Source organism: Populus trichocarpa, chromosome 1 (assembly GCF_000002775.5).
Source record: "Populus trichocarpa isolate Nisqually-1 chromosome 1, P.trichocarpa_v4.1, whole genome shotgun sequence".
NCBI lineage: Eukaryota > Viridiplantae > Streptophyta > Magnoliopsida > Malpighiales > Salicaceae > Populus > Populus trichocarpa.
Window position 1 is genome coordinate 2,049,470 of NC_037285.2, and position 24,209 is coordinate 2,073,678.

At 37.0% G+C, this 24,209-nt stretch overlaps 2 protein-coding genes across 2 annotated transcripts; both read left to right on the forward strand.

The window, feature by feature from the left end:
* The first annotated feature begins 1,019 nt into the window (after positions 1-1,019).
* On the forward strand, positions 1,020-4,700 carry LOC7487004 (DNA-directed RNA polymerase V subunit 1-like). Its single transcript, XM_052456719.1, has 8 exons — positions 1,020-1,353; positions 1,692-1,733; positions 2,406-2,514; positions 2,937-3,063; positions 3,165-3,280; positions 3,810-3,860; positions 4,121-4,212; positions 4,555-4,700. The coding sequence occupies exons 3-7, from the start codon at positions 2,434-2,436 to the stop codon at positions 4,130-4,132; spliced, it is 387 nt and encodes a 128-aa protein (XP_052312679.1). The 5' UTR covers positions 1,020-1,353; positions 1,692-1,733; positions 2,406-2,433; the 3' UTR covers positions 4,133-4,212; positions 4,555-4,700.
* LOC7487005 (DNA-directed RNA polymerase V subunit 1-like) lies at positions 4,581-22,074 on the forward strand. Its single transcript, XM_052456711.1, has 13 exons — positions 4,581-4,722; positions 5,348-5,506; positions 5,590-7,482; positions 7,588-7,763; positions 8,060-8,132; positions 8,257-8,381; positions 9,533-9,678; positions 16,914-17,188; positions 17,976-18,149; positions 18,229-18,369; positions 18,476-20,373; positions 20,565-20,679; positions 21,624-22,074. The coding sequence occupies exons 2-13, from the start codon at positions 5,351-5,353 to the stop codon at positions 21,840-21,842; spliced, it is 5,391 nt and encodes a 1,796-aa protein (XP_052312671.1). The 5' UTR covers positions 4,581-4,722; positions 5,348-5,350; the 3' UTR covers positions 21,843-22,074.
* Positions 22,075-24,209: the final 2,135 nt, after the last annotated feature.

Here is a 24,209-nt window from a genome sequence, read left to right on the forward strand (position 1 = left end):
CAGAAGAGAAAGAATTGGAAATTCTGCTTCCTCTACAATGTCTTCTTTGGCTGAACCTCAAAACAAACAACATTCTCCACCATATTTGTTATGAAAAATGGCAGCCATTACACGATTTGTTATAACTTCTACAGCCTCAAAGACAGATATATTTTATAAAAGAAGACAACACATTGTTATTTCTCCCCAAGACAGGAAGCTGTTGGCGGGAGGAGTAATATAAAATTATTTTTAAAGAAACATTCATGAATTAAGTTTTTTAGCTATGATATTCTTTTGACATGATATTATAGGTTTAATATTGAAGCATTAAGAGTATGAATTTAACAATAACTTTTACTTAACAATGATTTTTTAATAATTAAACCTAATTTTTGATTTTTTTGAATAATAAATTAGCTTATTGGTTAGATAAAATAAATAAGTCAATCAGTTGAGAAATAATCGACCGGTTCAGTTAGTAGAACATAATTTTTGTTTAGATTATAATTTTCTTGTATTAGTTTAATTCTTTGATTGTTTAGGATTTGATGCCTATGAAAAAAACTTGTAATTCAACATTATTAAGTAGCACACAGAGAGATAATAGCTAAGAGAGTTTAGAGAGAAACACTTAATAAAAATATACTTTTCTCTCAATCTTTTTCTTGTTATTGAGTTTTTAATTTTGTATTACTATTTTTGATCTTATATCAAACCTATCTTTCTTCCAACAAGTAGTATTAGAGCTTAGATTTGATTATTTAATATGATCAATTCAAACTCCTCATTTAAAGCTTAGGTTTGCATATAAATCTTTCTTTTAAAAAAAAATTAATTTAAAATAAAAAAATAAAAAAAATTAATTTTTTTAAAAATATTTTTGAAATGAAAAATAAATATTGTTTAATGAGAGCAAGCAAATATAATATTAAAATTAAAAAAAAACAGTGTTCGTGCTTTGTGAGGAATAATAAATTCCATTTATCAATCAGTTCTTGTTAATTAATAATTAATTAATGTTTCATGAAGAATTACCCAAGCACCAAACGGTTCAAAAACCAAAACCATTTTTACTGTAACTTCTCTGCTACCACCCCCTCTCTCTGCAGTCTCTAAACAAAAACAAGCAAAGCAATTCACACACAGAGAGAGTACAGAGGCAGAGGCAGAGAGAGAGATAGAGACAGAGACGCCCATTTTCATGTTTTCTCTTTTTAGGCACGTTTTAAAGCTCTCTTTTATCCAGGTCCTTTACTGTGCAAAACCCATTTGGCCTATTTTTTCTTCTTTGCATTTTAAAGGGTTTAAATTTTAGGGTCTTGGGTCACAATTTTGAAGTCAAAAGTAGAGCAAGGGAGACAAGTTTTTCAGGTGGGTCTAATTTTGATAATGCATTTTGGGTTTGGGAGCTGAGAAAGAGAGGGGAAGTGAGTGCAGGTTTTGAAATTTACTACTATTTGTTTTTGGTTTGAAGTGCTTGGTTGTGAGAAAGAGAGGGAAAATGAGTGAAAGTCTTGGGATTTTTTTCCTGGTTTAAGGTATTAAACAGAAGAATAAAATGTGAGGCCTTTTTTGGGGTTTTGTTGCTTTTTTTGGTCAAATTTCTTGCTTCATCTCTCCTCTATCTCTAAGTTTATGGTAAATGCATTTTTGTTTTGTTTTGTTTTCTTGGGTTCTGATTCTTTGGGGTTTATTTTTGTGTTTGACAGAAGCGAGAAGTGAAATAGAGGCGAAAATTTAGAATTTCTCAGGTAATTTGGGGCATGATTTTTAACTTGTCTTATTTTTATTTGTTCTTGCATGACTCTCTCTGTGTATGGTTTCTGAGAAAGCTGAGGAATTGGAAAAGAGAGGACGGAAATGATTTTTTTTCATGCTCTTTGGTCATGAGTAAAGAGAACTCAAAAAGAAAAAAAGGATCAGTATTTTTTTTCTTCTATTTTAGCCTTTTTTTGGCCTTTCACTTTTCGATGTTGTGTTGTTTTTTTCAAATAGATTTTTCTTTTCAATAAAAAATACTAGACTTTTTCTTTGATTTTAGTTTTTCTTCTTTTATTCTCCACTCTCAATCCTTTAATTCCAAAATAAAATGAAATGTCATAATATTCAGTATTGGAATTTCTGTAAACTACTGCTGTGTTTTGTATATTTTCTGTGATCTTGCTCTTAAGGAGTTGAGTACTCCTTCACGAATCCCTTTTGTTAGCAACATCTTTATTCTTTGTTTAAGTTTTGGATTTCGCAATGCATTCTTTTTTCAGATTTCTATGCATGATAATGCCTATGTTTTTTCTATTTTAATTAGCGAAATCTTCTCATTTACCTTTTTCATTTGTCATTTAGAAGTTAATATTTATTTTGGTATTTTGGAGTGCTCTTGTCTTTTGTGGGATCTGACTTCTTCTTGGCAATTATGTTAACAGCATAGGTTGAGGCAACTGTTAATGAAATATGGATGAAATTCCTCAATCAAGCATTTTTGAAGGGGAGATAACAGGAATCAGATTTGGTTTGGCATCTCAGAAGGAAATCGTAAGTAGTATTCCTTCTTGGTTGCTTACTTGCTCCTGTTATTTAAGACATATCATTGTTGCAATGGTCTTTTTGGATCATTTTTTTTAAGTAACATTTGAAGTTAAAGATACTTTTGGTTGCTAACAGGGCACCTTTAAAGTCTATTCGAGAATTATTTCAAGGCATCAGTTATGACTGATAATGTTTTAAGGATGAGTGCACCATGTTAAGATCAATAATCCAATTTTGATTAAGAGGTTTTCACTTTTCTGCATGTTTGTCAAAGATTACAATTTCTTTCTATTTGGCTTTGACTGTATTTATAGTTTCAAGATTACAATTTCTTTCTATTTGGCATTGACTGTATTTATAGTTTCAAATCCTCTGATTGTTTGAAGTTGATGTTTGTGCTTATTTTGTTTTTATTGATTGGTCAACAGTGTACAGCATCAATCAGTGATTGCCCCATTAGCCATTCCATTCAGCTGACTAATCCCTTCCTTGGCTTGCCACTTGAATTTGGAAAATGTGAATCTTGTGGCACTTCTGAACCAGGACAATGTGAAGGTCAATTTCTTTACTTCCTATCTGATGCATGTATATATATCACTGTTTTATTTGATTTTTCTTGAAAAAAAATTTGAATGTGCTCATTTATCCTCTTTCAGGTCATTTTGGATACATCGACTTGCCGGTTCCGATATATCATCCTAGCCACATTAGTGAATTGAAGCGAATGTTGAGCTTGTTATGTTTGAAGTGCTTAAAATTAAAAAGGAACAAGGTATTCCCAATCTGAGCATTTCATCTGTTTTATAATATTTTTTCTAATTTTCAATTTTTGAATAAAACACATTGAATCTACATGTGATTCATGATTCTTAGTTTCTCTCTTGGTTTCCATCTCAACGGAGTTCAATAAGATAATAGGGTGCGAGGATAAAAGTTTTCGAGTCTTATATTTTCTTAATGTATATGTTAAGTACATTCCTTTTGTTTCTTGATACTGTTGTAAAGATGACAAAAGTGTAGAAAGGAAAAATGATGGTTGTGAATAGCATAAGCATTTAGAACCCAATCAGTTATTATGGGCTGATAAAAAGATGAATTATCTTCTAATAGCAATGAATGATGTTTAGAGAAGTGTAAAACATGACCTAACATAAAGAAAAGAATGAAGAAAACTTTAAGAACATGCACCTCTGTTTTTCTGACGCCTCAGTCAGTTAAATGGTATCACAGTGCACCTTATTCTTAATGCTGTTTGACAATATGCCTCTTCTTATTTTTCACACTAAGTTTATAATTCACAGATTCAAATCAAGAGCAATGGTGTTGCTGAACGGTTGCTTTCATGCTGCGAGGTGAGTATGGAAGTGCCAGCTACTCTTCGCTCTGTGTGTAGAGATATGCACTATTGTATGCTCTGCTTACTAATTCTGAACAGGCGCAATGCTTCAAGTTACTGCATTAATATTATTCATAAACAAGCTTGCTTTAAGTTGCTACTCCCTCTCTCAGACTGTTTTGTTGAATGTCTGCCACTGTATTTGTTAGGGTCCCATTGTGTTTCTACAGTTTTAAGCTCCCTAACTTTTACCTTTATTGCATATTACCTGGACAGGCATACAAATAACTGTTCCTTATGTTTAGAAGAAGAGAAAATTGGTATATAAGAAGGAAGTTCAATTTTATAGAGCAAAGGAGATTCATTAGGTTATTTTCTACCCTTTTGTCTCTTATTAGTTTAGCATTTTTTTAGTGATGCAGCTGGAATTATGGCTGTTCTAGGTTGTGAATGTAGCTGGATCTTTCTTTTCTGGATTCCCAGATAACATATCTTTTAGATCTTAACTTGTATTTCTTTCCCTTTCTTTGGTTGCTCCTTGTCCTTTTTTTTCTCCTGTTTAATAGAATGCTGGAATTTCTTTTCTTTCTTTTTTGTAATTTTGGGGAATTGGTTTCATTTGTGATTTGACACACAAGATCCTCAAGTTACATAGTACACGGGGAAAAGCTTTGTTTATATCTGATCTTACTCTTTTCTTTTTGGCCCAGGAGTGTGCGCAAATTTCTATTAGAGAGGTTAAGAATACAGATGGTGCTTGTTTCTTAGAACTAAAGCTACCTTCTAGGTCCAGACTACGGGATGGTTGTTGGAATTTCCTAGAAAGATATGGTTTTCGCTATGGTGATAACTTTACATGACCATTGCTCCCCTGTGAGGTTTGTTTCTAGTACACACTTGTTTTCATGTGTGATGGATGAAACTGTTGGGTTTTGTAGTCATTAATTGTTTTATGAGAATACAGATGGTTTGAACTTGCACAGTCTCTAGTTTTATATCTTTTTTGTTTCATTGGTGGAGGAGATGTTGTCTTCTTGCTGAGTTGTACAGTCCTAATCCCCCTGGTTTTTGTGCTCAGTTTTTGTCACTTATGAAAAGTATTCATACATCCACATGCCTAAAGTGTATGCATTCATGTCCAAGGGGGTGTGTGCGTTCAGAAGTGATTGGTGCTTCATATATGCACCTGCGACCATGCTTGCCAGTCCAAGAAATCTTGTTTGGTCTTATGTCTTACTGACACGGCTAGGAACGGGTTACTTATTCAATGCCTCAGTTAGTGAGTTACTTATAAATGATCCAAATTTTAGAACAGTGCTTGTATATATCCAATCATTCACCTTTTCAGCATATGCTTGTTATTTTCTTGTTTTAGCAGATTGCTTCAGATTTTAGAACAGTACTCGTATGTATCAAATCATTCACCTTTCCTGCATATGCTTTGTTGTTTACTTGTTTTAGTAGATCCTGAGATCTTATTGTTTGGGATACAATAAATAACAGGTTATGCAAATCCTGAAGACAATTCCTGCTGAGACTAGAAAAAAGCTAGGTGGAAAAGGTTATTTCCCTCAAGATGGTTATATCCTACAGCAGCTACCTGTCCCTCCAAACTGTCTCTCTGTTCCTGCTGTTTCAGATGGCATTAGCATCATGTCTTCAGTAAGCTATTTATTAACTAATTAGGTTCTCTACCTTGCTGCTATGTTTTCTTCATTGACTTTTGGCTTTCATGTTGCTTTCAGGATCTCTCTATATCCATACTCAAGAAAGTTCTGAAGCAAGTTGAAGTCATCAAAAGCTCACGGTCAGGGGCACCAAATTTTGATGCACATAAAGACGAAGCAAATTCATTGCAATCAATGGTTGACCGGTGTCTTCAAGTCAGGGGTACTACAAAGACATCCCGTGATGTAGATGTCCGTTATGGGGTAAAAAAGGATTCCAGTGAATCCTCAACCAAAGCTTGGCTTGAGAAGATGAGGACCCTGTTCATAAGAAAAGGTTCTGGATTCTCTTCACGCAGTGTCATAACTGGAGATGCGTACACAAAAGTGAACCAAGTTGGTATTCCCTATGAGATTGCTCAAAGAATTACGTTTGAGGAGAGGGTCAGTGTGCACAACATGAGGTATCTACAAGAGCTTGTGGATAACAAATTGTGCCTGACATACAGGGATGGTTCTTCCACCTATTCTCTTAGGGAAGGCTCCAAGGGGCATACATTTCTACGACCTGGGCAAGTTGTACATAGGCGGATTATAGATGGCGATGTTGTTTTCATTAATAGACCGCCAACAACACACAAACATTCTTTACAAGCGCTGTCAGTGTATGTTCATGATGATCATACGGTGAAGATCAATCCTCTGATATGTGGGCCCTTAAGTGCTGATTTTGATGGCGATTGCGTTCACCTTTTCTACCCCCAGTCCCTCGCTGCAAAAGCTGAAGTCTTGGAGCTTTTCTCAGTGGAGAAACAATTGCTTAGCTCCCATAGTGGCAATCTGAATTTACAGCTGACAACAGACTCACTTCTGTCATTAAAGATGATTTTCAAGGCCTGCTTTTTGGACAAATCAGCTGCACAGCAACTGGCAATGTTTGTCTCACCTGATTTGCCACAACCAGCTTTGTTGAAGGTCAATTGTATTCGCCCATACTGGACTGCCCATCAGATTCTCCAAATGGCTTTACCAACTTGCTTCAACTGCAGTGGAGAGAGATTCTTGATCAACAATAGTAATGTCTTGAAGGTTGATTTCAACAGGGATGTTGTGGCATCAATGATTAATGAGATTCTGATCTCAATTTTCTTCGAGAAGGGTTCCGGAGCAGTGCTTGAGTTCTTCAACGCCTTGCAGCCCTTGCTAATGGAAAATCTGTTCTCCGAAGGCTTTAGTGTTAGTTTGAAAGATTTCTCCATCTCCCAGGCAGTCAAACAAAGTATCCAAGAAAGTTTCAAGGTGATTTCTCCTTTGCTTTGTAACTTAAGATCCACCTACAATGAGCTGGTTGAGTTGCAAGTAGAGAATCACATCCAGGATGTGAAAAAGCCAGTTCGAGAATTTATTTTAACTTCCTCTGCCTTGGGTTATTTGATTGACTCTAAGAGTGACGGGGCTGTTGCTAAGCTTGTTCAGCAAATTGGCTTCTTGGGCTTGCAAGTTTCTGATAGGGGAAAACTTTATTCTAAGACCCTGGTTGAAGACTTGGCCTCCCATTTTCAGAGCAAGTATCCTACCAATTTGCTTAATTATCCTTCTGCCCAGTATGGCTTGATTCAAAGCAGTTTTTTTCATGGGTTGGATGCGTATGAGGAGATGGCTCATTCCATTTCTACTAGAGAAGTCATTGTGCGTTCATCAAGAGGGTTGTCTGAGCCAGGAACGTTGTTCAAAAACTTAATGGCCATCCTCCGAGATGTGGTAATTTGTTATGATGGCACTGTAAGAAATGTCTGCAGCAATTCAATCATCCAATTTGAGTATGGTGTGAAGGTGGGAGCTGAGTCCCAAAGTTTATTCCCTGCTGGTGAACCTGTTGGCGTGTTAGCTGCCACTGCAATGTCCAATCCTGCATACAAAGCTGTTCTTGATTCTACTCCAAGTAGCAATTCCTCGTGGGATATGATGAAGGTAGTCATTTGCTTTTTGCAAATTCGTCATCCTTCTAGAAGTTAGTTTTGCCATATTCTGCAGTGTTATGCTACCTATATTTCTCAACACTAAATTTCTCTTCAGGAAATACTTCTTTGCAAAGTTGGTTTCAAGAATGACCAAGCTGATCGCAGGGTAATTTTATACTTTAATTATTGTGGATGTGGAAGAGAGCATTGCCAAGAAAAAGCAGCATTTTTGGTCAAGAATCACTTGGAAAAAGTCAGTCTTAAAGACGTTGCCAAGTGTTTTATGATTGAGTAAGTTCTGCCCTTGTAGTTATGTATCTTTTTTTGCATTCTTTAGGAACAAGTGAAAGGATGCATGTTGCCTCATATGCTCTTGTCCCTTTTCAATGATATTGTGCTGCATCTTTGGATTCTCAAACTGTGCATCAATCTTTTTTTTTTATTCTCCTGTTTATTTTTTTTATAGACCCTATGTTTGCTTCTTTTTTTCTTTTTTCATTTATTCTGTTTTATTTCAACAATGGGATGTTTATCAGTAAAATATGCTTGATATAAGATTAAGAGTTGTGATGGTTTCTTACAAGCAGATACAAGAATCAACAAATACCAGAAAGTTTTGGAAGTGATGCCGGCCTTGTTGGTCATGTTCATCTTGAGAAGGTTACTGCACTTGTTTCCGGAAGCATTGCAAATATTCTTGGAGGGCATATTTATCTACGAAGTCATTGGTTTGCTTGTTAAAACTTATTTCTTTTGTTAGTAATTGAAGCTTTATTTTATATAGAGGATTTTGCAAGAGTTGAACATTAGTGCTCAGGTGATTCTTGAGAAGTGCCAAGAGACTGTCAACTCATTTCGAAAGAAGAAAAAAGTTGGTAATCTTTTTAAGAAGACAACGTTGTCTATCAGGTTTGTTTCTCAATTTAATCTAAATTTGTATTGTAAGTCATTTATTGTGATAATGAAACTCCATGTTTCTTACAATTAATTTTCTGAAATGAGATGACATGCTTCCTGAAAGAAGTGAGTCTTCAAATATTTGGTTAATTGGATTTTTTATTCTTATTTTGTGAAGATTGGGTTTTTAGCTGTCTCTCATTTACTTGATGAATGATGATTGATTGATACAACTGTCAAATAAAATATATGGTTTGCCTCTGAAGTGAGATGATAATTATGTCATGTTGGAGAGATTGAATGGAGAAATACATTCATCAAATAAATTATATGCTTTGTGTTAGAACTTAGAAGTGAGATGTTAAAGCTTTCCAAATACATTAAGAAGTATAACCCTGAGATTCTGATGGTGGGACTGCATAGACAAGAAAATGGGAAGGCTTTGTATGTTTTTTTTGTATCAAGATATAAGTTGTAGAATTGAATTTTTGATATACTGTTGCCTATAAATTTACGTCCTTGGCATGGGATTACTTTGTTTAATTTCAGCTGAAGTTTATAGTTACCAGAAATCTATACCACATGGAACTGCTAACTATGGTTGTGTATCTTGAATTGGTTGCTTTTGTGTCTCTTGATCATAACAGTGCACTAGCTAGATTGCCTAAACTAAAACCCATCTGTCCTTAGGTACCAATACACTGTTAAAGAAGGTTCAGAAGAAGTTAATGCTTAATGAGGTGAAGAAGAGAATAACTTAGGTGTTATGCGTGTAGTTTGAGCTCACGGATCCCGAGTCAAGTCTGTTCGGGATCACAACATTGCGTGAGCCAGATTGTCAAAATTAATGACAATATGTAGCTTAGGTGCTATTACAAGATGAAAGTTCAAACTTCACAAGTACTTGCGTAAGTTCTATTACATTGCCTCCAGATGTTTATATGGCTCACTTTCTTAGAATGCTTACCTATAGTTGCTCTCTTTTCACATTTATACTTTATTGTTAGCTTGCATATAATATTACTAGAAATATTATTATTTATGGCTTGAAAACACCAGTTTATTTCTGTCTTTTATTTTGTGCTTCTTTCTTGGCAGCAAAGTTGTTTATGTGCTTGAAATGACTAATCACCTCTCTTTGATTTTGTGCTCCTCCTTGGCAGTGAATGTTGCTCTTTCGAGCAATGCACTGATGAATTGCTGTGCCTGATGTTCTTTTGGCAAGATGCAAATGATGTTCATTTGGAGAGGACTTCAAACATTCTTGCTGATATGATTTGCCCAGTTCTGCTGGAAACAACCATCAAAGGTATGCAATAAATTTTGTTTTTTTGTCATGAAGAATATTTGCTCATGTTCCTTTAAGCTGTATTGAGCAGATATTTTTAATAATTATGTTCAGGAGTTTGGAATTGCTACTCCTCTTATCTTTCTATGGAAGTTTATTTTGCATAAAAATTTTGAGATGCCTCGTTCATTTTTTTTTTGGTTTGACAAAAAGCACAAGGTATAATGTACAGAAAGGCTCCAAGAGAACATGTTGCAACTCTATCAATGCATGTGGTTCTTAGGCCATTGCATGCATACACCGATGCCCCTCTCCTCAATGAGAAAAAATGTAGCAAAATTCACAGGTGTTAAAAGTTAATGAGTAGAATCAGATAATTGTTGTTTGGCATCCCATGATATTTGTTTTAAGTTTCTTTGTCCACAATTTCTCCAAAGAAATTGTTTTATGTTTCTTTATTCAAATAACCGGCGTGAAAAAGAGTAATTTCTCTCCAAGCTATAACACATCTGCTTTTTATGAACATCTGTTGTTGAAGATTCTGAAGAAATCAAGGCAGATTTGAATCTGATCTGAACCTGATTTATGGGAAATGAATATAGAAAGCCAGATTTTCTTTCCCATAAATCAGGTCCAAATAATAACACCTATTTATGTGTAGTTAATAGCCTTCCTAATATAGATTTGTAGATGTTGTACATAATCAGGAATTATTCTGAAATAAGATTGAGAAGTAAGAATTCAAGAATTCTCCACATGGTATCAGAGCTCTAAACCGAGCCTATTCTTTTTTTTCTTTTCTGAACCTATCTCTCTCTAGATCTGGAATTTCTTCTCTTATCTTCCAATCTGTCCTGACAATCCTAGTAACAGACCTGTCCAGATCTGAAAAAACATGTCTGAAAACACTACAAAAGATACCCAAATATCAGGTGAATTCCAGAATTTACAGTCATTCTACCAACTGAATGGAAGAAACTATCTGAAGTGGTCACAGATAGTAAAAACCTTTCTCAAAGGAAAGGGAAAGATTAATCATTTGATGGACAATCCTCCTAGTCTAGAAGACCCAAAGTTTACACTTTGGGATGAAGAAGACTCCATGATTATGTCATGGCTATGGAACTCTATTATGCCAGAAGTCTGTGGGCCTTATATGTTTCTGGTTACAGCAAAAGACATATGGGATGCAATGAGACAGACCTACTTTAAAGTGAAGGATGCTGCGTTAATCTATGAGATTAAGACGAAGCTTTCAATGACCAAACAAGGTAATATGATGGTTATTGAATATTACAATACTATGAAAAGTTTTTGGTTGGAGTTGGACTATTATCAGGATTTTAAGATGCAGTGTAGTGATGATGCTGTGATTTTAAAGAACTATGTAGAAAGAGAAAGGATCTTTGAATTTCTTGCAGGACTCAACATAGAATTTGATCAAATGCGAGTCCAAATACTTGGAAAGGAATCTCTACCCTCACTCAATGAGGTATTCTCAGTAATAAGGGCTGAAGAAGGAAGGAGAACTGTGATGCTGGATGCACCAAATACTGAAGGATCTGCTATGTTGATAACTAATAGCAGAAACATGGGTGATGCCATGAATGGTGCAGAAGTTGGGAAGATTGAAGGAAAAAAATTCCCTAAAGATGATTTGTTTTGTAACTATTGCAAGAAGACAGGTCATACAAAGGAGACTTGCTGGAAACTCCATGGAAAACCACCAAGGATGGGGCGTAATGGAGGATACAAATGGAATCAGTCAAGAGGACATGCACATTTAACAAATTCAGAAGAGACAGTCCGTGAGTCCAGCATCCTAGAAGTGGGGGGATTCAACAAAGAAGAGATTGAGCGCCTAAAGACCCTACTCAACACCATGGAGAAACCATCTGGGTCATGCTCTCTTGCTAAAAATGGTAAAATTCTAATTTCTCATGCATTTAGTGCCTCAAACAAGGACCATTCCAGCATCTGGGTCATAGACTCAGGTGCAACAAACCATATGACTCATTCTGCAGGTTCATTTAAATCATATCAGCCTTGTCCTAGCAGTAAGAAAATCACAGTTGCTGATGGATCTCTAATCACAGTAGCAGGACAGGGAACAATCCCTCTTAATCACTCATTGAACCTTAAACAAGTGCTACATGTCCCTAACCTTACTGCAAATCTGTTATCCATTCGAAAACTAATCAAAGACATAAATTGTAGTGTAACTTTCTTCGTTGATCATTGCATATTTCAAGACCTAGCTACGGGGAAGATGATTGGGCAGGCTAGAGTCAAGGATGGGCTGTACATGCTTGGAATGCAAGGCAGCAGTAGTAACTATCACCCTCTATCGTTTATTTCAGTCAATTCTAATAAAGATGATGTTTGGAACCATCATCGTTGTTTAGGACACCTTTCATTTAAGACTCTTAGTCACATGTTTCCATCCTTATTTAAAATCTTAATGTGGAACAATTTCATTGTGAAATTTGTGAGTTTGCAAAGCATCATAGAGTGCCTTTTCCTATAAGTGATTCAAGATCTATGTCTCCATTCCATATAATTCATTTTGACATATGGGGTCCATATAATGTTCCCAATATTTCAGGAGCAAAGGGATTTGTTACATTTATTGATGATTGTACCCGAATGACTTGGGTTTATCTTCTTAAAAGAAACGCTGATGTAAGTCACATCTTTCCAAACTTTACAAAAATGATAAAGAATCAATTTGGGGTTGGCATTAAGGGGATTAGAACTGATAATGCTAGGGACTACTTCAATAAGATCCTATCACCATACTTTGAAAAGGAAGGGATTATTCATCAATCATCTTGTGTTAATACTCGACAAAATGGGTTAGCCGAAAGAAAAAACAGACATCTTCTTGAAACTACTTGAGCTTTACTTTTTCAACATCAAGTTCCAAAACACTATTGGGGAGAAGCTGTTTTAACATCTACTTATTTGATAAATAGAATACCTTCAAGAGTTATTGGTTTCAAAAGTCCTTTAAACTATTTATCAGAATTCTTTCCAAAGAATAATTTTTATTCTAAAATTCCCCCAAGAATTTTTGGGTGTGTCACCTATGTTCACATTCATAAACATCACCAAGACAAACTTGATGCTAGAGCTCTTAAGTGTGTTTTCATAGGGTATTCTGTCACACAAAGGGTTATAAATGTTATCATCCACCTTCAAAACGATTTCTTGTGTCAGAAGATGTCACTTTTAATGAAAACCAATCTTTCTTCAACAAGACTTATCTTCAGGAGGACAACACAAACATAGAAGATAAGAATACAAATGTTTTTGACATTTTTTCCTTCCAAATCCCATCTCGGCAGCAATCATCTTTGAATTCACCACCCATTAAGTCTCCAAACCTCATAAGAGAAATTCTGCATGGTGAAACTACTACTACTGACCGACCTCTTCAGGTATATAGAAGAAGGGTACAGCCTGTTCAAAATCTCATGCAAGCCCAAGAATCTGAACCAGAGCAAGGTAATGAAACTTCTCATCCATCCTTATCTATTCTTAATACTAATGATCTTGATCAGCCAATTGCAATCAGAAAAGGGATAAGAGAATGCACTAAGAATCCCTTATATCCTACAGCTAACTTTATGTCATTTGAAAAGTTTTCACCATCACACATAACCTTTCTCTCAAAAATAAACACCATACCTATCCCAAAAACCTTGCATGAGGCTCTAAGTAATGAGAAATGGAAAACTGTCATGAGAGGAGATGAATGCTCTAGAGAGGAATCAAACATGGGAAATAGTTGAGTTACCAAAAGAGAAGAAACCAGTAGGGTGTAAATGGGTCTATACTCTGAAATATAAAGCTGATGGCAGCCTTGAAAGGTATAAAGCCAGGCTAGTTGCAAAAGGGTATACACAAACTTTTGGAATAGACTATCAAGAAACATTTGCTCCAGTTGCTAAGATGAACACCATTCGAATTTTGTTTTCTCTATCTGTTAATCTTGGATGGTGTATGCAGCAATATGATATAAAGAATGCTTTCTTACATGGGGAGTTGGAAGAAGAGGTGTTTATGGATCCACCACCAGGGTTCAGTCACTCTTTACTTCCCAACCAGGTCTGCAGACTAAAGAAGGCTCTCTATGGACTAAAACAATCACCTAGAGCCTGGTTCGAAAGGTTCACACAAGCCATGGTGTCAATGGGATATCGACAAAGTCAAGGAGATCATACTTTGTTCATAAAACACTCCATTTCAGGGAGAGTTGCTATTCTAATTGTTTATGTTGATGATATTATAATTACAGGTGATGATCTTGTAGAAAGGGATATATTGAGAAGAAGACTTTCTGCAGAATTTGAAATCAAAGAGCTGGGGAAGCTGAAATATTTTCTTGGCATAGAAGTAGCACATTCAACAAAAGGGATTTTTATCTCTCAACAGAAGTATATTCTGGACCTTCTAAAGGAGACAAAAATGGTAGACTGTAAACCATGTGAGACACCTATTGACCTAAAGCACAGACTTGACAATGATGAGGAAGGAGTCACAACTGACAAGGGACAATACCAAAGGCTAGTTGGTAAGCTGATCTACTTAGCCCACACTCGTCCAGACATTGCTTATGCAGTGAGTGTGGTGAGCCAATTCATGCATAACCCGAAAGATTCACACCTACAAGCAGTTTATAGACTTTTTAGATACTTAAAGTCTACCCCTGGAAAAGGAATCTTGTATAAAAAACATGAGAATCTGAAACTTGAATGCTACACAGATGCTAATTATACTGGTGACTTAACAGATAGAAGGTCAACATCAGGTTATTGTACTCTGTTAGGAGGAAATCTTGTGACATGGAGAAGCAAAAAACATAATGTTGTTTCAAGATCAAGTGCAGAAGCAGAATTCAGATCAATGGCACTTGGAATTTGTGAGTTACTATGGATAAAGATTATCCTAGAAGATTTAAGAATCAAATGGGAAGAACCAATGAGATTGTACTGTTACAATAAGTCTGCCATTGGAATAGCACACAATCCAGTACAGCATGATAGAACTAAACATGTGGAAGTGGACAGACACTTCATCAAAGAAAAAATAGAGAGTGGACTGATTTGCATACCTTATGTGCCTACTGGGGAACAACTTGCTGATATACTTACTAAAGGTGTGCAGAATCCTTCATTTAAAGGTATCTTAGACAAGCTGGGAATGAAGAATCTCTTCCATCCAGCTTGAGGGGGAGTGTCGAAGATTCTGAAGAAATCAAGGCAGATTTGAATCTGATCTGAACCTGATTTATGGGAAATGAATATAGAAAGCTAGATTTTCTTTCCCATAAATCAGGTCCAAATAATAACACCTATTTATGTGTAGTTGATAGCCTTCCTAATATAGATTTGTAGATATTGTATATAATCAGGAATTATTCTGAAATAAGATTGAGAAGTAAGAATTCAAGAATTCTCCACATCTGTTCATCTCTCTGGAAGCGTGAGAACAAAAGAAGCCATGCCATTTCATTGCAAGGAAAAAAATTAAGGATCAACTTTCTTAGCAGTGACAGTCATAAGTTCGATTTCATCATCTTCCTACTCATAAACAACTATGATAATTCCTTGTCGTTCAATGTGTTCTTTTGTCCTAAAAATAGACCTTAAGGTTGCAATAGAGCAAGATATTGCTGCATACTGGTTCTCGTGTCCCTGACCCTTCAATGGATAAACTTTCCATCTCTATTTTTGAAGCTTTGTAATTCAACAAAGTGTTTATTTCTATGCAGCTCTAAACATATCCTTTCCTCATATACCACAAATTTGCATATGGTTATAGAATTTTATTTGATTGTTCTCATGAACATTATGTTAAAACATATCATTTTGAGTCCTCCATTGAGATGATGTCGAGAAGAGATGTTTCTTATATAAATGTCATAATGCAGAATTTTGCTGCAGGACTATTTTTACATTTTTTTTCGCAAAAGCATCTGCAGTATTATTATTTCAGTCAATATTTTTAATAAGAATTATGCAATCTATTGGGTTGTGTATGGTTCATGTAAAGGCCTTTAATTTGTGACTGTCTTGCTTGTGTTGCCTTCCATTCTAGGTGGATTCACCCTCATTGACGTCAGAATTGGTTAGATTTTATGATTTTTCAAGGTGTCATTCAATGTTGTGAAGAAGTTAAACATAATTATTAGTTTCAATATTCATGGATATTTTAATTATTAATTTGACATTGCGAGCCTCATCAACACATGGATATACAACCATTTTCCACGTTTAGATTTTTCTGAGTTGCCGTTGAAACATGATTTGCCGCCTCTGTAATTAGAGAATATCCCCTTCTCTTTCTATGATAAACATTAAACAATAAGCATCACCTTAATATATTGGATCCATAAATGTGGCACGAAAGTGATTGCCATTTTGTTTCCTTTCCAACTCTAAGTAATACACACACACACACACACGCGTATGATTATTATTATGTTTTAAAAAATCTCCCAATTTCCGAAGTTTCATTGCCCGCAATTTATTTTTTAATCATATTTATGCATTTTATCATTCACGTGGTGTGCAATTTTTGCCCCATCTTAAATATGATAGTGAGTTTGATTACCTTGGCCAGCGAAATATCTATAAAGCTGTGCAACAGAAACCTTTTCCTTCAACATAATTCTGTTTCCTTTCTTCCATATAATTATTGAGAGATTTAACTGAAAATCCATCAGTGTTCAAATGTGGTAACACTTCATATCAAAAGGTGAGAATCATTTGGGACATACTCTGAATTAAAGCTAATACCTGAATAGTCATTCCTGGCCTGCTGATGTTCTTTCCCTTTCTATTACAATATTTTTTTCTCTTTAATTTTGAGGAATGCAATCGATTTGCCTACTGAAATCTTAAAAGTATTAACTTTGGTACTGAAGAAATACTATTTTATTAGATGTGTGCATTCTTTTATTTATCAATATTTGTGACTGGTAATTGATGTCAAATGCCCTTTATATGGTTGATCTGGGTCTCAGGTTTGTTTGTCTTCATTTAGCTTAAACCTCGTAAAATGAATTTTCTGCTTGCCTTTCTTCATTTTGTTTGCTAATTCTTTTATCCTTATTGATCTGCTACTGCGTGGGTTTTTCTTGGATTTACCATGTGAAATTTTGGTGACGTGTATGTATGCCTTTTAAAACTTTCAGCATGTGTAGAATTCATTATTTACTTTGAGATCTGCTCTATCTCTGCAATTTGCAGGTGACCATCGAATTTCCTGTGCAAATATAATTTGGGCAAGTCAGGAGACAACAACTTGGATAAGAAACCCTTCCAGGACTCAAAAGGGGGAGTTGGCTTTAGATATTGTTCTGGAGAAATCTGTTGTCAAGCAAAGTGGTGATGCTTGGAGAATAGTCTTGGACTCATGTCTTCCTGTCCTTCATTTAATTGACACCACACGTTCAATTCCTTATGCGATTAAACAAGTTCAGGAATTGTTGGGAGTTTCTTGTGCATTTGACCAAGCAGTTCAGGTAACTCAGAAATTGTTCCCGTCCGCTTGTGAAGCAGTCTATTCCTAATCATATGATGTGCATCTCCTCTTTCCTTCTCTACATTCCTCTATTTTTCAAATTGCCTTTTATGAATGCTGTCCTTGCCACATGTTATGTGAATGTAACTTCAAGTAGCATGGTGATGCTGTGAGCACTATAAAATTATCAATAGATCCCCCTCTTTATTCAGGGACATGACCAATTTTGTTCATCTGTCAGTAAATGAAAATCCAATTTTGCTTGTCATTTTCTTTGGGCATCTTTTATGAGTTATTCTTATAGGTTTATTCTAACTGCAGTGTAGTTAGTTTGCACATTTTGTTTTTAATAGGGTTTGAGAGGGGTTCGAACGTCCTCTTTATGTGAGAGGTGCGGCTGTCTTGGCCACTTTTGCATAATTTTTCCTCTTGTCACTAACTGATCTTTGATATTATTTGCACAAGATGTTATCCGATAATAGAAAATTTTCGCATCATTTCAATCCCGGATCATGTACAGTATGTATCTTCGGTGCATCTACATTTTTTTAATTAATTGGAGCCTATCTATAAATAGTGCTATTTTCTTCATGCACACGTTAATGAAATTATATTTTGTGCTAAACTGCCCCTGCCCAACAAACATGCACCCCTCTCTTTTCAAAATAATAATAATAAAGGAAGAAGATCTGGTAATGTGCATTATGATACTCTTTTGTTCAGTTAATTCATGCATAGTTTTCCAGTGTCTTTTGCACCATGAAAGGCTCAACTTGTTGATTTTGCAGCGCCTCTCAAAATCGGTAACCATGGTGGCAAAAGGTGTTCTAAAAGAGCATCTCATTCTACTTGGGAACAGTATGACATGTGCTGGAAGCTTGATCGGCTTCTATACTGGGGGTTATAAAACATTATCTCGATCATTGGATATCCAAGTGCCATTTACCGAGGCCACTCTCTTTGTAAGTCTTCAGTTTGTTTCAAGTCTCTGATGCATAATTTATGTCACTCTATTAAATGAGCTTTATGTATGGTATACAGACACCGAGGAAATGTTTTGAGAAGGCTGCAGAGAAGTGCCACACTGATTATTTATCAAGCATAGTTGCTTCTTGCTCATGGGGCAAGCATGTTACTGTTGGAACAGGTTCACGCTTTGATGTCCTCTGGGACACAAAAGAGGTACTGTCTCTTCAATTGGAAAGTTGCTTTCTGGAAGCTTTTATAGCTAGATTAATTAGTCTCTGTGTTCTGCTCATCTTTCCAATTATATTATTCTCTTTTCCAGGCATGTTTGAATCCAGAGGGTGGCATAGATGCATACAGTTTTCTAAATATGGTGAGAAGTACTGCTGGTGGAGAAGAGTCAGTTACTGCTTGTTTGGGTGCCGAAGTTGATGATCTTATTCTGGAAGATGAAGACTGGAACCTGTCTCCTGAGCATCACTCTAGTTCTGATAAGCCTACCTTTGAAGACAGTGCTGAATTTCAAGACTTCTTAGGCAATCAACCTGCCGAGTCAAACTGGGGAAAGGCTTCATCTTTAAAGGATGGGTCTTGGAGCGCTGGAAATTGGGATGTTGATAAAAATGACTCTGCAGGTAAGGAAAAACCTTGGAGTTTGGGAATGAGTTCAGCTGAGACAAGTGATGTTGGCTGGGACACTGCAGCTACCAGGAAGATAAATTCCTCCTGGAATTCAGAGAATGACGTAACGCAGTCCAATTCCTTGTCTGGTTGGGCAACAAAAAATTCTGAAACCCATAATGGCTTCGCAACTAAAGTCCAAGAAAAACCTGCAAGGTCCAATGATTGGGATGTTGGTACTGCCTGGGGGAGAAAGGCTGGAGATGACAAATTTGCAAATGTAACTAAGTCTTGGTGGGGGAAGGTAACAGATGGTGATGAATCTGAACAAAATAAAAACAAGCAACATCAGGAAGACCAAGAATTAGGGACACATGGTTGGGATGATAAGATGTCACCGGACCAGTTAATATCTGGTTGGGCTTCTACAACTACCCAAGAGGCTACCACTGAATCCTGCAGTTCGAAGGCTGCATCTGTTTGGGGGACAAAGAATACCAACGTTGATGAACAGGGAAGTGAGAATCATGTTCTTCTGAACCAAGCTAAAGAGTCATCTGATTGGAATAAAAAAAGCAATTCAAATCAGACAGATGCAGCATGTGGTTCAAAGGCTGCATCCTCTTGGGGGGCAAAAAATACAGATGCTGATAAACGTTGGGGTAGGAAGGTGGATTTGAATCAGGCAGACACATCCTGTAGTTGGGGGAGATCCAAGACACCGGATCGTGGATGGGGGTTGTCAAATTCTGGAGGTAGCATTGGAAGTGAAATGGAGAACAAGACAGAAAATCAATCTCTGTTGGACAGAGGGAAAGAGTCAGTTGGTTGGGGGACAAAAAATACAGATGCTGATAAACCTTGGAGTAACAAGGTGAATTCGAATCAAGCAGACACAGCCTCTGGTTGGGGGAAATCCAAGTCACTGGATCGCAGATGGGGAGTGTCAAATTCTGGAGGTGGCAATGGAAATGAAATGAATAACAAGACAGAAAATCAATCTCAGTTGGAAGGAGGAAAAGAGTCAGGAGGTTGGGGGGCAAAAAATACAGATGCTGATAAACCTTGGGGTAACAAGGTGAATTCGAATCAGGCAGACACAGCCTCTTGTTGGGGGAAACCCAAGTCACCGGATCTTGGATGGGGGGTGTCAAATTCTGGAGGTGGCAATGGAAGTGAAATGGAAGACAAGACAGAAAATCAATCTCTGCTGGACCGAGGGAAAGAGTCAGGTGGTTGGGGGAAGCCCAAGTCAATTTCACAAGGCTGGGGCTCGTCCAAAGACTCAGTTAAGGCAGTTGATGGATGGGGGGTGCCAAATTCTGCAGGTAGCAATGGAAGTGAAAGGGATCAGCAATGGGGTCAGCAGAGTGGAGAATTCAAGAAAAACCGCACAGAAGGTTCTCGAGGTTGGGGATCAAATAATGGACATTGGAAGAAAAGGAACCGCCCTTCTAAACCCCATGAGGATTCTAGTTCAAGTGGGCTATTTACCATGACTAGGCAGTGGTTAGACATATTCACTTCTCAAGAGCAGGATATTCTCTCTGATGTTGAGCCATTAATGCTTTCTATTAGAAGAATAATGCATCAAACAGGGTACGTTTTCTATGCTGTTCACACCTAAATTCTCCAAAAATATGCACTGGTAATTACCTTTTGCTTCATAGCACAACATATTTCTTATTGACATGGTATCCCCTTTTTATTCTTCATAAATTTGCAGTATTAATTCCCTTTTCTGCATATTCATTTTTGTAAATTTTCTTATTATAAAATTACTTTTGAAGGTACAGTGATGGGGATCCATTATCTGCTGATGATCAGTCCTATGTGCTTGATAATGTCTTCAATTATCATCCAGACAAAGCAGTGAAGATGGGTGCTGGAATTAATCATGTCACTGTATGTATTCTGGGTGACCTATTCCCTTGTTAGTTTTTGCTTGAGCTATGTTCAGTTGTTCACTACCCCTCATTCTACACTAAGTTTAGGATCCTGTACCCCTATGCCTTTTGAATAGATATGTTATTAATGCTACCACTCTCATTTTTTAGTGTTACTGGATAAGATGGTTGCGAGGTCTATTAAAGTCCAATCTCTTTTGTTTCTCTCAAAAAAATGTCCAATTTTATCTGTTGCTTGCCTGCACTTTCAAGTTCCTTGTTATTTGATGAATTGTAATGGTGTTCTACAAGCTTTCTAGTAGTAACAATTCTGTGCATAATGACTGTTTAGTTGTCCGTCCTTGTTAACAACTGTAATTGTACACTACTGCATAATGTGGCTTACAGACTTTCTATTGCTGATAGTAGGACACACGATAAGGCTTTTACTATGAAGTCACTTCTCCATCAGATTTCCTCTGATGTCAAGAGACTTGGCTGTATTTTAGAATGAATGATTAATTTGACTGGCTGAACTTAAACTAAGTGTCTTGTTGGTGTTTTTAAATGACCTGTTATTCAGTGTCGGGATTTGTCCTGCATGAACTTGCATTCTAGTTTGGCTCGGATAGTTTGCAAGGGTATATTGAAATTCGGACCAGCTTTCTACATCAATTTGTGGAAGAAGGGCGAGAGATGGTCGGATGTTTGCTAGGGTTTAAGACAACACTTGAGGGTGACATGACTTTCTGGCTCTTCACTGGCCACCAGCTTGTCATTTTCTTTGTGGACCAACCCTACTGTTTCATGCTTTTATTTATTTAGGAGGAAATCCTCTCCATTTGCATTTGTTAACATAATAGTTGAAAAGGCATGGTGTATATAATATGATGCATCTTTTTACATCTTACATAATCTGCATTTTATGTGCATGGTATAATTACAATTGTTTTAATGTAACAGGTTAGCAGGCACAGCAATTTCCAGGAGAGCAGGTGCTTCTACATTGTCTCAACTGATGACTGCAAACAAGATTTTTCCTACCGCAAATGTCTGGAGAACTTCATCAGGGGAAAATATCCTGACTTGGCAGATGAATTCATCGGAAAGTATTTTGCAAGAAGAGGCAATCGGCAGCGCACCCCCGCTCCAGAGGGAACCGAGGAGAAACAGGCCACGTGATGTCTGAGTACGAGGGTTGTATAAACATTTTCAATTGATTTGTATATATAAAGGTCTTTATGGTATATTTTTCTTGATGTTAATTGTAGTTAAAGGGGCATGCTTTCATATGAACTGACCCTTTTTTCCCTTACAGGTGCAGTTCTTGTAAATGAGGTAGTGATCTAAATAGCAAGCCTTGTCATTAACATCGCATGTGAATATCAATGTATAGAAATATCCTTTTCCCCAATTGTTTTTCCACCGTCTCGTGTTATGGTCCATTGACATTTTTGGTCCTGCTTGTGGATTTCGTTTGGGGTCCATTGTTTGTGGGTGCCTGGCTTTCGTAGAAGTCCATTGGAACCCTTGATTTTCGAAGAATTCAAGAATCTTGTTCTTTCTAGTGGAGAACCGATACAGGCTTGAATATGATGCCCTTAAATCTCTACCTAATTTAACGTTAGCTCCATTCTATACAAGCCAGCCAAACCTCCCACTTTTGTCGTTGGATATAGATATTTCACCGATCATTTTGCCTCAAGTGTACGTGCAAGGAGTTGTTAGGTTTTATCGAGAAGGTGGCTTTGGAAAAGTTTATAGAGGTGTGTTGCCTGTGTCAATTGTCCAGGTTCAGTAAAGAGAATCTCACAATTCCAAACAAGGAATGAAAGATTTTGTTGATACAAGCATTATTTCAAGGGAACCTACTGGAAAAGAATCCAGTCTATTGGTGAGTCTGTTACGTAGAGAGGATGAGGGGGATAACAATGAGAATAATGTGGGCAATGACAATGGTCATTCATCATGCATTCATTATGTTTTTCAATGCCTTTCTCTGTTACAGCTGTGCCATATATATACATAACATTCTTTCTAGATTACTGACTATAACTAATTCCTTTTATTCTGGCCTGAGAGCACACACAAGTCGTGTGCTTGAATTCAGTTAATTGGAACAGTGTCAATTAATGAAACGGAGCGTTTAACAATGACTGTAACGACTTTAACGACTTTTTAACAATTTAAATCTACCCACCTTCCCTTGACTTAAGTTGTGCATGTAACAGGTATTCCCTCTTCGAAAACGACCTTGTCCTCAAGGGAGAACTCTGGGAAACGATATTTAATGTCATCAGCAAACTCCCATATGGCGTCAGACGGGGTGAGACCCTTCCAGTGGAGTAGAATTTGTGTGGTGGCCTGGTTACCTCTCTTCACCATTCTGCGGTCCAGAATTGCCTGTGGAATGATCATGGGAACTGAAGGAGTAATAGGCAATGTTGACTGCACGATCTTATTCCCTATGTGTTTCTTCAACCGTGACAAATGAAAAACTGGGTGGATGGAAGCAGTAGGTGGTAACAACAGCTTGTAGGCCACAGAACCAATCTTCTTTAAAATCAAAAAAGGGCCATAGAATTTTGCAGCAAATTTCTGAGAACTTCTGCGTGCCATGGATTTCTGACGATAGGGCTGTAGTTTGAGGTAGACTAAGTCCCCTGGATTAAACTGTCTGTCACTGCGTTTGCAGTTGGCAATTTGCACCATTCGATGTTGAGCCTTGAGTAAGTTGTCTCTGATTTGGCCAAGCATTTCTTCCCTCTGTGTGAGTAATTGATCAACAGCCTCCACTGTGGAATCTTTAGGAAAATAGGGAATGTGCAGAGGAGGAGGAAACCCGTATAATATCTCATAGGGAGTAGACTTAGTAGCTGTGTCGTAATTGGTGTTGTACCACCATTCAGCAAGAGGCACCCACTTAGACCATTGATGAGGACTGCCACCAGACATGCAGCGTAAGTAATGCTCTAAGCACCTGTTCACCACTTCTGTTTGGCCATCAGATTGTGGGTGGTAAATTGTAGAATGATGTAGGTTTACTCCCTGATGTTGGAATAATTGCTGCCAGAAATGACTTAAGAAAACTGGATCTCTGTCACTGACAATGGTAGCTGGGAGCCCATGCAGCTTATAGACGTTGTCCATGAAAATTCTGGCCACCGAAGAGGCTGAATATGGATGAATAAGGGCCATAAAATGTGCATATTTGTTGAATTTGTCCACAACCACCAGAATGACTTCCTTACCTTCTGATTTAGGTAGGCCCTCAATGAAATCCATGTTGATATCAGTAAATGGAGCAAGAGGAACAGGTAGAGGTTGCAGTAGCCCTGGGGTTAACACATTCTCGTGTTTGTTTTGTTGACAGATACTACATTCCCTCACAAATTACCTAATATGTTTTTGCTGCTTCTTCCAGTAGAACAAACTGCCTACCTTTTGAGCTGTAACCACCACGCCTGAGTGACCTCCTGCAGCTGTGTCATGGTATAGGGCTATCAGCTTGTTATGTAGTGCAGGATTGTGGCCTACCACAATTTTGCC